Source organism: Telmatherina bonti (assembly GCF_933228915.1).
Source record: "Telmatherina bonti genome assembly, chromosome: 10".
Lineage (NCBI taxonomy): Eukaryota > Metazoa > Chordata > Actinopteri > Atheriniformes > Telmatherinidae > Telmatherina > Telmatherina bonti.
The window spans coordinates 25,817,554-25,832,674 of NC_136628.1; the positions used below are offsets into that span (position 1 = coordinate 25,817,554).

General features: G+C 38.5%; 2 protein-coding genes across 4 annotated transcripts; one reads left to right on the top strand and one right to left on the bottom strand.

Moving 5' to 3' along the window:
* Positions 1–610: 610 nt before the first annotated feature.
* Positions 611–2,125, bottom strand: kcnk12l (potassium channel, subfamily K, member 12 like; the record flags this gene model as incomplete). The annotated part of the gene is made up of 2 exons (XM_079248141.1): positions 611–1,617; positions 1,741–2,125. 2 exons carry the CDS (start codon positions 2,123–2,125, stop codon positions 611–613), a joined length of 1,392 nt encoding a protein of 463 aa, XP_079104267.1.
* Positions 2,126–7,272: 5,147 nt separating this feature from the next.
* ccdc61 (coiled-coil domain containing 61) lies at positions 7,273–14,436 on the top strand. 3 transcript variants are annotated; one of them, XM_079247188.1, is made up of 13 exons: positions 7,273–7,461; positions 8,929–9,086; positions 9,200–9,282; positions 9,683–9,843; positions 9,985–10,137; positions 10,225–10,432; positions 10,533–10,633; positions 10,757–10,977; positions 11,061–11,139; positions 11,234–11,431; positions 11,505–11,538; positions 13,056–13,122; positions 13,207–14,436. In XM_079247188.1, exons 2-13 carry the CDS (start codon positions 8,939–8,941, stop codon positions 13,299–13,301), a joined length of 1,548 nt encoding a protein of 515 aa, XP_079103314.1. In that variant the 5' UTR covers positions 7,273–7,461; positions 8,929–8,938; the 3' UTR covers positions 13,302–14,436. The 3 variants fall into 3 exon arrangements, with proteins under 3 accessions (XP_079103314.1, XP_079103315.1, XP_079103316.1); XM_079247189.1 differs by having other exon boundaries at positions 10,760–10,977; XM_079247190.1 differs by having other exon boundaries at positions 10,533–10,615.
* Positions 14,437–15,121: the final 685 nt, after the last annotated feature.

A 15,121-nucleotide genomic window follows, 5' to 3' on the forward strand; every position in this document is an offset into this window, starting at 1 on the left:
TAAGAGTGTCCTTTCCAGGCCACGTTTGATTAGATGTTCTTTACTGAGAGCCCAGGATATCTTTTTAAAGATGAGTATGAATTTCAATGACTTGTAATGTTGAGGCAAGGTGGGTGCCTTGTGAGCCATCAGCAGTTTCAAATACCTCTGTCTTGGTTCTTGCAGAAATGTTGAGACATTTCAAATATTTTACAGCTAGTTTATTTTGAGAAGACATCAGATATTCTGTTTGCACATTTACTAATAATGTCTGCCACCTCACATACAAGCCTATGTGTTAAGGAGGCCCAGCAGCATGAGCAGCACTCTTAAATCAGCAGACCTCTTTTAAGTGGTCCTTCACTGCTTCTTTCATCTGATTGCTTTGGTATGAGTCAATCGCTTGAGGACATCAGGCCGCTCTTCAGAATGATGTTGAGCTCTTTTTGGCTCTATCTGTCCTTTTTTTTTTTCTCATCACCAGACGAAAGGATCAGTTCTTTGCTGTTCACATTGGAAGTCTGTTACTTGCACTGATTTCTACGGAAACAAAAAGAACTAAATTAGAAGAAAATAGTTCTATTTTCAAAGTTTAGGACTATAAGAGAAATTATAAGATATTATTCTGGTGCTATCTGTCTACACTGGTTTCTTGCAGACGGTTGTTCATAATGCCCAAGGCCCCCACTCCACCAGAGAATCCATTTTGATGGCCGTAACTTTGCCGCGGGCCCTGATGAGCCGTTTCACTCAGCTGCTTCTGCAGCATCGCCAGAGACAACTTATTGCAGACCATGAACTCATTGACAGAGATCATCTCTCCCGACAGGCGGCGCCCCACGTATACTTCAGCAACTGTGCCGGCATCCGTCTCACTGTCGCATACAGTCTCTATAGAACCATCGGTGTAGCGGTGTCTTTCTGCCGGGTACTGGGATGGCAGGGGCTGGACTGCGTTGCGTTTCTTGCGTTTTGCTCTCAAATGTGCAGGCAGATGTCTCTGATTGCGATTTTTACTGAGGAGGCAAGGGCAGCAGAGCCACCAGCAACCACGTGCAGAGCAGGAACAGAGCTTGTGTCTCCCTGAGCAGACCAGCTTACTCAGGATCCAGTTCAGAGTTTGCTTGATGATGATAGAAATGACGTTGAAAAGTGAGTAAATACAGCATACTCCCATTAAGATGAAAAGGCAGTTTCCAAACCTGTAAGCCCCCTGAGATTCATACTGCTCTCTTTGGCTGCTCACCAGGTCTCCAAAGCCGATAGTGCTGAAGGCCACGAAGCAGAAATACAGAGAGTCCACATAGCTCCAGTTCTCCATGGAGCTGTACAGGGTGGAGGCACTGCATGCTATCACAACAGATGCCACTCCCAGGATCAACATCACATAATAGACTGATGGTTTCCAGCCTTCCAGGCTGTCCTCCTCTCCAGATGACTCTTCTCTGCTGGACATCACCCTAACTGTGCCACACCTCAGCCGACGCTCGTGACACCAGCGCATGATGTAAGCCAACATGGTGATAATCCTCTCCAGGAAGAGGTTAAAGAAGAGGATGGTGGCCGCACAGCCGATAAGACCGTAGAATATTAAGAATATTTTTCCTGCTATGGTTGCAGGTGTCGTCATGCCAAAACCTGGAGATTACAAAAAACAAATTGAAAGCTTAAAGGGTAACAGCACGTTGTAGCTTTTGAAAGTAGATACTTTAATAACAACTGAGACAGTAAGATTTACAAGTTTAAATAGTGACCACTTACCAATAGTGGAGACCACAGTGCCTACGAAGTAAAAAGCTCCAGAAAAGTCCCAGCGTGGCCTTAACGTGTCCACTCTGATCCCAGCTCCGTTTGCTTCCTCGTACTGCCGAAGCAGAGTGTGCAGGGCGCCCAAATTGACTCTGTACCGCCTGGTGAAGTTGTCCAGCTGCTGTTTCCATAAGAGCCGTGCGCGGATCTCAAAGGGATGCTCTAGTGCTGAGAAGATTGCCGCTCCACACAATAGGTAGAGAAGGATGAGGCCAGCCAGCAGGCAGAAGCGAGCGTTGTCTTCGTTCATTGGTGCTCGGGGGCAGCAGCAGCCACCTGAAGCTCTCTTCTGAGCCATGAGCACAACAGCAGCGCAGAGACACCCCTGCAAAAACATGCACCTTCGCTGCCGGTGCTGCCAACTTACTCTCCTCTATCCGTTACACCTGTCGCATAAATTTCACATGCTTTAGAAATCACTTGAACACATGAAACAAGCAGCAATAAAATCTGATGCAAGTAAAAGAATGTCTCATAGATTATGAGGGCTGCTTAGAGTATTTTATTGAGAAATTGCTCATTTAAAGGAATTAGGTATGCTTAAAACTAAGTATTTTATGAGCTCATTTTGCTTCATTTTTCACATTTAAATAAAAACTAATCAAACTAAAACCATGCCCCACTGTGGATAAAATAGTATTTCAAGAAGACAATAAACTGATAAGTAAAAAGCCAATATTTTAGATAGCAGTCATTTATGATGCATGCTACACAATGATAAAATATCAAACTTTAAAACACATATTACCTGGACCAGCTGACAGTCCATTCCTGATTGCGACTGGTTTGCATGTGTTCATGCCATGCATCTGCTGAACAATGACGAAATGAAGCCTTGAGGTTTTTTTTTCCTTTTGTGCAAACTGAGAGCCTGTCTGATGTTTCATCTGTCACACGCTGACATCATCATCTCCTGCAACCCCCCTCCTCTGTTCAGCATACTCTGATTGGTGCATTCATCTCCTCATTTTAAAAGCATTTGCCTTTTAAAAGCTCAAATTAACATAATCTAAGACTACATCTGACTAAAATGGTTTAATAATTGGCAGTTAACTCTATCAGTTCATTCTATAAAGCGTGAGACAAGGTGTTTGTCCCTATTAAGTAGCTTATAACAGTAATTTTAAAAAAAAATTAAACCCACGCAGCAAAGACATTGTAGTAATTAAAAAAGAAGCGTACCAGTTTAGCCAAATAAATCATAGGTGGGAGATATTACCTTCCCCTGTGTCTTTATCATCTCTGAGGTGCAGCTTTCAGAGTCACTGAGAGCTTTTGTTGTTGCTTTGCAGACTGTGTGGGAGGATTTGTTGAGTACAACTATTAGTTCCTCTGTTTGTTCTTCCCTTTAATCTTGTCTGCTGCTGCAGGTAAGGGCAGGGGTTTCCTCCGCCTACCGACTGGTTCAGTCACAGCAGCGGACAGGTGTGGAAAGCAAGTCTGCCTTGACATGCCAAATAAACAACAATGAAACTCTGCTTGATGCCATTTTTTAAATGGTCAAGCTATAGAAGACTTTAATACTAATAACATCTGATTCGGGGTGACAGAAAAAATAAGGGGCATGGATGGATGGATGTACATACAAACTGAGCATCCCCAACCAGAGATGAGCCTATGGTCTGAAAAAACAACACTATCACTTATACAGTCAGTGGGATAAGTCATCTGCTGCTGAGGCTCAGTTTGTGTTTGGCTCTGGTGCGGCACAGGTGGGTAAACTCCCTTCGAAATGTACCCTTTAACCGCTACCACCTCCCCCTGCCCCCCTTGTGTATTTTTCTACTTTAGATGCCTTGTACTCCGAGGGGTTTTTGCAGGGTTTCTATGATTTGATCAACAACAAATGTCTCCCATTTTGAGAGTTCAACAAGAAATAAGACAAAAACTAAATGACAGTGAAACTTTAGAAACCTCAAGTGTTCATATATGGTGTCCTCAAGAGGACAGTTGTTGTCCAAATGGAGAAAAACAGTCAGTTTTTGACTCGTCTGACCAATTGCCCTTTCTTCATGTGTTTGGGGAGTCTCCTAAATACCGTTTAGCAAGCTCCTATGTGATGTTTTGATTTGTTTTTTCAATTAAAAACTCTTTTCCCTGGGTCACTCCACTGTGGAGCTTTGTAGCACCTTAAGGGTTACTTTTGACCTCTTTGTTAGCGTTCTGACTAATCTCTTTCTCGCCTGCTTCACAGGTTTTCGCGGTGTGCCCTTTCTTAGAAGGGTTTCCTATGGAGTTTTAATCCTTTTCTTTTTCAAATCATGAATTTTGTGATGTTGTTGCATTTTTGTTGCATTGTTTTATGTACAATAATTGAAAGAGATCAGCTGGATATTCAGTTCTTTTCATAACCCTGGTCTATAATTCTCCATAACGTTATTTCCAATCAGTCTTAAGAGTTCCTTGGTCTTCACGCTGCTTGTTTTGTGGCACATAAGACCCTAGTTGGGGCTTTTCTAAACAGATATATGCAAACTGAAACACTTAAATTACTCTCAAGGGCACTTCTGAAGGAAACTGGCAGCACTACTTCTTTATTTAAGCCCACAAAGTGAAGGTAGGGGAAATATATATGCACTGTCTTTAAGCTTTGTATTTATTTACTTAATCTTGGAGTGTGTGATGGACTGACGACCTGTCCAGGCTGTACCCCGCCTCTCTCACCTGATAATTGCTGGAATAGTCTCCAGCTTCCCCATGAGGCTTAACTGGACTAAGTGGTGTAGATAATGAATGAATAAATAAATAAATGAGTCTTGAAGTGTTCCAAGCACTTATATTATCTCAAATTCACCACATATTTGACATCAGCATGATAAATAAAGTGAAAAGAAAAGTGAATAGAAAAAAAACACATGTTCTGAATTATACAAACTACCTCCTGGTCTCCACCTGTCTGTTCCTCCAGCTATTAGAAACAGATACAAGTTTTCATTTGTGCTTCTCTAGGCTCTAAACACCATGGAGAGGAGGAAGTAACTGTATTTGAAACCTCTATTGTTTTTTTCTTTTTTTACTTGGTACTTAATTTTTAGATGATTTAGATTCAGCACGCTCATAACATAAATTTTATTTATTTTTTGTACATGTCTTACATTTTAATATGAGGGATGACTGTTCATGTGTGCTGCAAAACAAATTACCCTCTCAAGGGACAAATCAACAAAGTGGAGTAAATGTATTTAGGCTATTTAGTGTCCCAAAAGACATCAAAGTTATATTATATTGCAATCAATGGACAAAATACTATTTGCAATGCGTTGTTGCTCTAGCTGTCGCTAACACAAAATGGTTAAGGGATTGTCAAATATTATTATTGTTACTTTATCTTCTTTTTCAGGTTCATTTCCTTAATTCTAACAGTACAGCATTAGAAGAGGTGAAGCATTTAACTTTCTGTGTGAGGGTAGGTCTTGATGATAAATTAAAAGGTTGTTTTTTTTCATGACATCTTGCCAAAATCTTTTTTCAAAATGCCTTTGAAGCTGTTAAACATGATAATCTGACAAGTTTACCTCATGTGTAAGTCAATGAAGCCCAGAGATGAGGTGAGCTGAGAGATTTTTAATGTCTCCCTCCACTTCATGTGCTTACTTTTCACCACAAGCTGCTGGGCTTGTTCTTGGAAAGTGGGCCATCAGGAACTGCACCCACCAGCTTTTCTAACATGTCATTACCAGTCTGAGGCGGCTCTTGGGTCTCTTGGGTTAGCAACTCCTCTTCTGGGTTGGGGCTGTGAAGGACAGATCATCATTCAGTTCTGCACTCTATGATCTTATTTGATTTTCCAAAAGATGCTTATTTTAAATCCCCTGGACAAACTCGGTTCCATTAGAGCAGCTATCTGTCATGCGGGCAATGGTGGAAAAGAGTGTTTTAATCAGCAAATAAATTGTCATTTATACAGTACCACTGCTCACCTCTCTCCAATAAAAAAAAAATGGGGCAAGTACAGAGAATCTCTCAGTGTGTCATAATCCTGAACACTCACTGGAGACAAGCAAGAAAAATTACATTCAGAGTAAAAGAAACTGTTTAATAAATGCAGAGGTACCCTCTGTAGCAACATAGCATCTGAGACCAAATACAATAACCTGCATGTTACTTAGTTTGTTTCTTGGAGCAAGCAAAGCATGCAAATGATCAACCTACATTTTGTAGCTCAAGAAAAAGTTCCTCTAGATGAGAAACCATTTAGTGAATTAAAAACAGGTATAACATCTTTAAACTATTTGTGTAATAAACACAAATCAAAAGTAGTGAGGAAAATACTGGTGTTTATATGATCACTTTTTTTTCCCTTCTGTTATTTATGTACATCTGTAATCTGTACCAGCTACAAACTATGCAGAGAAGCTCAAATATATGGAGCTATAATGACCTGACCAAGCAGATATAAATTACCTTTTTAACTTGTGTGGGAGAGACAGAGTTTCAATGAATGTATTTATTGTAAAAAAAAAAACAAAAAAAAGTTATATGAACCACAACAACCTGTATATATATATATATATATATATATATATATATATATATATATATATATTTTTATATATATATATATATATATATATATATATATATATATATATATATATATATATTTATATTTATTTATTTATTTATATATATATATATATATATATATATATATATATATATATATATATATAAATACAAAAAGATTTTATGAAAATCATTTAATTATTTTCTAATTCTGGTTCAACAGAAATATTTTTTTTAACAATCCTTTAATGTTTCCGCTACAGTCAGGTGTTTACTGTTCCTCTCAGTCAGACTTCTGCACCTGTTGACAGATATTTTGTCCCACTGTACAACAGAAAAATGCTCTAACTTGTCCAGGACCAAACTGTTTGTTTGTTTTTTTTCTTTCTTTCTTTGTTCAACTCAATTAAAAGAAAAAACAGTGTCTTATATTACTAAATTATATTGTTGCAAATTTTTAGTTATTGTTCCTTTTTTAAGTCTCCAGTTAATTGAGTGACTGTTGTGTATGTTGTTATATATATATATATATATATATATATATATATATATATATATATATGTGTGTATGTGTGTATATATATATATATATATATATATATATATATATATATATATATATATATATATATATATATATGTGTATATGTGTATGTGTATGTGTGTGTATATATATATATATATATATACATGTATACATATATATATATATATATATATATATATATATATATATACACACATACACATATACACATACATATATATATATATATATATATATATATATATATATATATATATATATATATATATATATATATATATATATATATATATATAGGGATTAAAATGTTAATTGTGAAGGTAGTGTCAGCTGAGCACCTTTGGAGGGCAGCGATCCGCCTGAAAGGCATCGAGCCACCGTCGGACTGAGGCAGAGGAAGAGCTGCAGCGGCAGACCCAAATGAAGAAGAATTTAACGGTTCCCGGTTGTTGAGCCGCTGCAGATTGAAGGGTTTTGCAGATCGTTTTGGACTCCACTATAACCGGTCAATCAACTAATCGCTTCATGTACTTTACTCTGCCAACTACCAGCGATGTCTGTCTACTAAGAAGCTGTGCACTGACAGCTAGCCGTATTTACGTCCTTCAGTGCAACTAAAGGTAAAGTCATCGTAGGTTTGTTTAGGGTTTGTCCCTCACTGAGGAGTGCAACGCGGCTTTAAAACAAAATAGTTTATTTATCTGTGTGTGAGTCATTTGAAATGAAAGGCGCTAAAGATATTGTCACTGCTAGCTAACAGTAGCTAACGTTGGTCAGTTATTATTATAGCGAATACGGTAACTTGCTAGCTGACCTCTTCACAATCATAAAATAAATACAGTATATTTATATAGAAGCTTGCTTTTATCACCTCAGTAGAGTGTTTTCACATAACATTATTTTTAACCAATAAACAGTTTACGTTTTAAGTGAATAAAAGGTTACTGTTGCAGAAAAAGATATGGTTAACACAGATTTCATTTCACCGTCGCTGCACGAGAGAAAGTGAAGTCAAGTGTGAAATTAAGTTTTAACCCATAACCGGAGACACAATTAAAATCTTCCTTCTTAAGACGTCACTTGACAAATAATTATACCATCCTCTTGTCCTTCGTCTTTGAGATCACTTTTTAATTTGAACTTTTTTCAGTGGAAATGCTGAAATGTCTTTTAAAATAGACTATGACCGCGAGCGCCCTCTGTGGTGTGTTTGGGAAAACAACAGGTTTTGGAAAGTGAGTCAGGTGAAACCGGATTAAATCCGATATTGTGGATTCTTTCAAAATATTCATTCCAGTGCAAGTTCGCTTAAACCACAGAGAGGATTGTTACCTAGTCATCTTTATCATTCTCTATAGTGTCTGTTGTGTTTTTACTACTAAGTCATTCCTGTTGTCTGCACAAAACTGCATGTATAAATTTTAGACATTGTACCTTTTACACAACACAACTCTAATTCAGTTTTTATCATCTTTAACATCGTTAAAGATTTGGTTGCATCCTATTTTCAAACTTATAGAATACTGTCAAATGTGAAATATAAAATTAAAATACAGTTTTTTTAAAGATAATGCATTGCCTTCTCTCAAACTGCCCCTGACATTGTTTCTATTTTATTATCTTTAATTAACACTAATTAACAAATGCAACTCAATGCATTTAGGCATGTAGGCATGCTCAAGATGTACTGACATCCAAAGTGTGCATCAGGACTGGAAAGAGTATTTAGGGGACTTGGAAGATGACATGCTTATTGATGCCAGACAGACTGGTGTGAGTATTTCTGAAACAGTTGATATACTGGGATTTTCATGACGACCATCTGTGGGGTTTACAGAAGATGGTCAGAGAAAATCCAGTGAATATTAAACATCTGTCTGGGCCAAACTGCCTTGTTGATGTCTAAAGTATTTAATCTGGCACCTGGTGTATACGTATGTATATGGCATACATTAATATAAAGTGGGATAAAGTATTTCATATATTTTGTAGCATCACATAAAAATATGAAATTTTAACACCCACCTTTGTTTATAAACCGTATTCCTATTCAGTAGTAGGCCAACTATCATATTTATCCTGCTCAGGCCCAAAGCAATGGAGGAAGGCTCTGAGGTGATGGAGGATATTGTATTTCGAGGAGTGGAATTTTCTGTGAAAATTGAGTTGGACAAGCACGTGCTGATAGTGGAGATCTCAGACGCATTGACCGCCGATCAGTGGAGGGGGGAATTTGATCCTGCATGTAAGTGGTATACATAGATTTGTTTAAAAAAAAAAACATGTTATTACAGGTACATTTTATCTTTGTTGTGCTGTTTAAATTTTTTTTTTTTACCCTACTCCCCACCCCCCCAGATATTGAAGATCTGACTCGCAAAACTGGCAACTTCAAGCAATTTCCAATTTTCTGTAGCATGTTGGAATCAGCTGTTAGAAAGGTACTGTGATATTTCCAAATTATATGCGTAAATGGAAATTTAGGGGGGATGTAGAGGTGGAATAAAAATGAACAAAGTCAACAAGAAAATTAGAACAGACACGTTTGCTTGAGGCTGTGTGAGCCGAGGAGGAGACTCAGTCCTTCCAGTTCAGTGTTTCCACTTGAATGAAAAGTGCAGTTATCCAGAGTTGTCTTATTCTTTGTCGCCTTATAATTCATGTATATGGACATGGGCGAAAAGGAAAGGACCAGGAAGGAAATGTTTGGTTTTTTTTCCCCCCATATAAAGATAGAGATAAAACGTCAGTACTATTTGTTGAGGCATATTCCGATTTTCAGAAAACTTTTTTCCATTTTCCTCTTGATGTTGCATGTCTTAACTAGACTTTTCTCTGCAGACGAGTGATTCTGTTACGCTTGACCTATTGACATACGCTGACCTAGAGCTGCTTCGCAACAGAAAAGCAGGAGTGGTAAGCCGTCCTCGTAGCCATCAGCAGTCATCTGCACTCACTGCCAAAAGATATCTCATCCTCATTTATACTGTGGAGTTTGACAGGTTTGTATTTCACTGTTCTGAAGTTCATTTTAATCTGAATGATCAGTGTACGACTTCTTTTGGCCATATTTCCTTTCTAAACATTACATTATTTCCTGTAATTAACGTTGTTTTGATTAGCTGACTGTTTTGCCTGTTTAGGATACACTACCCTTTACCATTGCCATATGTGGGAAAGCCTGACCCAGCGACCCTGCAGAAAGAGATCCGAGCCCTCAGGGCCGAGCTCAGTAGTCTCACCTCTCATGGAGTTAACAAATCTGCAGATGTAGAAATACAGCGGTTACGGGCAGAGTAGGTTGCACATCATTTTTCTGTCACTGACAGTAACAAAAGGATTTTAGGCATTCTCTTGATGGTGGGCACTCTGTTTTTTCCAAGGCTGGCTGCTGTTAAAGAAGAAAAGGAAACCATGGTCAAGGCTTTGGAGCGATTGCAGGTTAGTGGAAGTGGCTCCATGACCAACAGAGAGGACTGGAGGATCAAAGATGTGGTGAGGACGCTGGAGGAGCAACTTGTCAAGGAGAGAGCCAAAAGTCAGCGGTCAACAAGCAAGAAGTGCCAGGAACAGCGTCTCCTGGTGGAGCAGGTAAAAAAAAAAAAAAAAAAAAAAAAACACTGTGGCAAAATATTCCAGGTTTCTTTCCTGCTCATCAGGTTTGAACCTTTTCTTTTTCTTTCCCATCTAGTTGGAGGAGTTGAGAGCATCAGAGTGTGCTCTTCGTGTTCGTGTCAAAAGTCTCACCAATGAGCTGGCGTTACTACGGAGAGGGTTAGACAATCTAAGCGTGTACTATATCTTTACTTTCTCTCTCTCTTCAAATTATTCATTTACCTCAATTGTAGCCTGAACAGTTGGCATGTGAATGTTCTCCCCACACTGAGCCCATTTGCTCTTTTGGTTTATCCGCAGCAGAGTGACTCCTGTCTCTGGTCATGTGAGCTCCCGAGTTGATGGGGAAATCTATCGATCTGTTTCACGTGAGAGGAGATATGGCTATGCGACTGCAAGGGCTCGCTCCGGGTCTAGGGAACGGGCAGAAGAGAGAGCGCATAGGTCAGTGGAAAGAGGAAGAAGAGCGGACTCTTCAGGGCCACATGCTCGCATACCCAGGCTGTCTCCTTCCCCCACAGGTACTAATTCTACTCAAGATGTTTGCTAAATGGTAATAATTATGTTTAACAATCTCAGTGTTCGACTATCTACTGTCTTACAGGGTCGCGGGTGCCTCGCTTTGACCCAACTGCTTACATCCAAGACAGGCAGCGCAGGCAGAGAGAGGCAGAACTCAAAAAGTTGGCTCTTTTTGTTTTGTGTTTTTTTGTCCACTAATGGCACAAGTATTTATTTGTAAGCTGCTTTATTCAACACCCTTGATTTCTGTGTCAGACAGAGGAAGGTGCGAAGGGACATGCTGACATCACCCATCATCCCTGAGAGGGGCCGCTCTCGTTCCAGAGAGGCCTATCTACAGGTTGCCCGGTCTGGTAGCCGAGGCAGGAGTCTGTCTATAGAGCGCAGAGGCAGCAGGAACTCCTCTGAGAGCTCATTAGTGGATACGGATGAAATGGCCAAAACTCTTTATAGGTAAGGGAATTAATCTGGTTAGGTTATATGAAATATCCTGTTTTTGTCAGTAATTTCATTGTTCTTTGTGCAGAGGAAGAAAACAGACTTACAATGGACCTAGTGTTGTGAGTATTTATTCATCGTTTTATATATTTATTCCATTCATTAATTCATAGTAAAAAATATATATATATATGTGTGTGTGTGTGTGTGTGTATGTATGTATATGTGTGTGTATGTATATATATATATATATATATATATATAATATATGAAACAGTGAGAACCAACAATATTTAACTGTCTTGGGGTTTGCTCACAACCAATCATGTCCTGGGCGATCACTAACGGGCAGTTCTGAACACTACGGCAGCAGTTCTTAACCTTTTTGCAACACAGACTCCTTGTGAAATATTTTTTCAGCCAAGTGCCCCCTAGCCACTGCAAAGTACTTTTGGTTAAGATAAATCACGAAATACAGCACTTTGTCATTTGTGTTGGTTTATTAAACTTTAACCGTGCAAAACACATCTCTACTACGCTTCAACCAGGACTCTATTGTTTGCGTTGTCAAGGCGACAGTGACTGAAGAATATTTCACTCGTAACGTGTGGGTTTCAATTCACGTCAGAATGTGGGATTTTGGGAGGAATGAAACGGTGTAAATCTAAATGTAAATTCAGTTTACGATTGTACACTTGCATTTATTGAAATATGTTAAATAGTTATATATTCTTATATTATTTTATTTAAAGATTTATTTATTTATTTATTTTTTTAATTTCACATACCCCCTGAAATGCCTTGAAGCACCCGCAGTGGTACGCGTACCCACATTTGAGAAACAGTGCTGTATGGGATGCATCAAGGATGCTTTCAGGACACATTTATTCATACTGGTTTAGCAGGTTGAAAATATTTTCAATTGATGTTAAGGCATACTGAAGATGTTTTTTCTCGACTAAAACTTTCACTGAGTTAGATCTTCGGGACCCAGGTCAATTAAAAGAAAAAGTCAGATCTTTGTCAGAAAATAGAGATTATAGTTGTACAATTTTTTTTATTATTTGGAGCATTTGTAATTTAGATTAAAAGTTTCAAGTATCATATAAGTTTTTACTTCTTACTCATTTCCAAGCATGTAATGAGAAGGAAATGGCAACATGTGAATGTCTTTCAGATGATACCATCTAAATATGGACTGTTACAACAGGACATACAGTACTGGCCTATAGTTCTTCCCTCTAGTTTGTATTTTGATTGTTGTTGGCATTAACTCGATCTTGCTGTGGTAACTACGGTAAAATGCTTTGTCCATTTTGCTCAGCTGTTACATGTTTATTTACATGCAGAGCAGATAACAGAGCTGACCACAAGCGGTCAATATGTCAGGAAGGCTTTTGTAAAGATGTGAGCACATGTACATAGAGCTGCCCGCATGTGATCGGATTACCCATGAAGCATGTGGCACACATGTGAAACAGGTTGTCTTACTTCAAGACTGTGACTCTTATGCTGAGCTCTCTTTGTTCCTCATGGAAATGTTTGGTTTTGAAGTCGTCGTCGCCCCCCCCTTCCCACATACTAAGAAAGAAAAATTTAAAAAAGCCTTTTGCTTATATGTACAAATCATCTGTTCTAGTCTAGAGGAGGCCTTCTCAGCAGAAATCCATTATGCAGTACTCCAACTTACAGAATTAAAGACAAAGGTAACTTATTAATGTCTTGCAACATTTCTTGAAATAAATCAAATCTGGCTACCACACAAATATTGCTTTTGTTGCATACCACAGAGAGCTCTATAGACACGGGAGCTGAGCTGTCGGAGATTGATGCCAGGCTGCAGGCGCTTCAGGAATACATGAGAGACTTGGACACAGGACACTAACCAGCAGCCATTGCCCACACCTGGACATGTAACCTAACACCTGCATAGCATGGAGCACAGTTGGACAACTGTGTGCAGACTGAGGAGCACAGCCTAAGCCAAACATGAGCTTGAGGTTTATCAGATCATGTGTTCAAATAAGAGACTTAAAGTCACCCTGGAGGTTCAGATCTCCAGGACTGCAGGGAACTACAGCCTTCACTGTGAAGGTCATTGGACTATGCTTGTGGATTCTGCTTATATATATACTTTTTATCAATTAACTTAAATATATTTGAGTGGCTTCATTCTTTTTTTTAACTTATGGAAATTATTTCACACATCTATGTAAAGTTGGCCGTACTGGAAATGATGAATATTTTATTTTCATCCACCAGATGCGTATTTAAAGCTATTGAAAGACAGTGCGGATGGAGTTCCTTGCTGACAATATTTTCTGAGCACTCATTTCAGCTGTACAGCATATCTGTGTCAACTTCTGGTAACATTGTGTGAGCTGTCAACCAGTGATTATTGTCAACATCAAATTTCTTATGTTTTACTTACTGGGTCTTTTAAAAGGCCATCTTTTCAGATCTCTGGCTAACATCTTAGAAAAAGCGTCTGGGAATATAATTGCATGATAATGAATCCATGTTTACCTTAAACTTATAAACATTTCATGGCCTCTCACCCAGTGCATGCAGGAAAGCTCCTCACCTCCTGTCTCCTTGGGGGAAGTAAACCAGTAGATAAAATTCCTGTTTGCATATTTCACCAGAAGTTGGATTTCAATTGTTCTTTCTGCCAAAGCTACGTCCTCCATGTTTGTTTGTTTGATCCTGCTCAACCTTATTTATCAGTGCATTTTAACCATTTTGGTTGATCCATATGTGCATTAAATTCTACTATTTAATATCCTTTTGACACAACTCCAAACTTTGTGTAAGGAACTACTTCCTATAGAAAAAAGCTAACACACAGTACTGTAGATATTGGTGTTTGTTGTTTACTTAAATCTAAAGACCACTGATGACTGTTTCATGACAAAAAGCCAATTTTTTTATTGATCTGTTTTGTGCGTACAGACTGTTACTGTCATTTTCCTGTGTGCTTTTTATACCTTCTAAAAAAAAATACAGTTTATACGAAACATTTCCTTTGAGTGATGTTCTGCTTGCACTGCTCTCATTTGATGAGGACCCTGAGGGGAAAACCAAGAATTTTCTAGCACTACAGCTGGCTAATTAACCAAGTTCAGGGTGTAGTGTCTTTGTGTTTGGGGAAACCGCACTATCTGAACAGCTGCTGTGCTCTTCGTGGGATACTCATGAGGGAAACACCAACACCTATTGATTTGGAGCATGAAGAAGTGCAGCACATTAACATCCCAACTGCAGGGGGGGCTTTGGCTATGATTTTTCAAATAACTTTAAATGTGCAGTATGTCACAAAATCTAAGGTCACTGACAGATGAATAAACATAATCTGAGTAAATAAAAGAAGGAGTAAATAGATGGTGATTTTATTTATTAAAGAGGGAATAAAAATCTCCAAGCCTTCATGAACGTATGTGGAATAAAGTATTTTCCCCATGAACTTAAGAACTGGCTGTACCACCTGCAGCAGTGATGTCTGGTAATGAGTCCTAAATGTTGGTGTGGAGAACTTTTGGCCCACTTTTTGTTTTAACTCGGCCACATTGGATGGTTTTCCAGCATGAACTGCCTATTTAAGGTCACACCACAATATTTTAATTGGATTCAAGTTTATACTCTACCACTCCAAAAGCTTAATTTTTTTATTATTTTTTTAAGCCATTCAAAGGTGGAGTTGCTGGT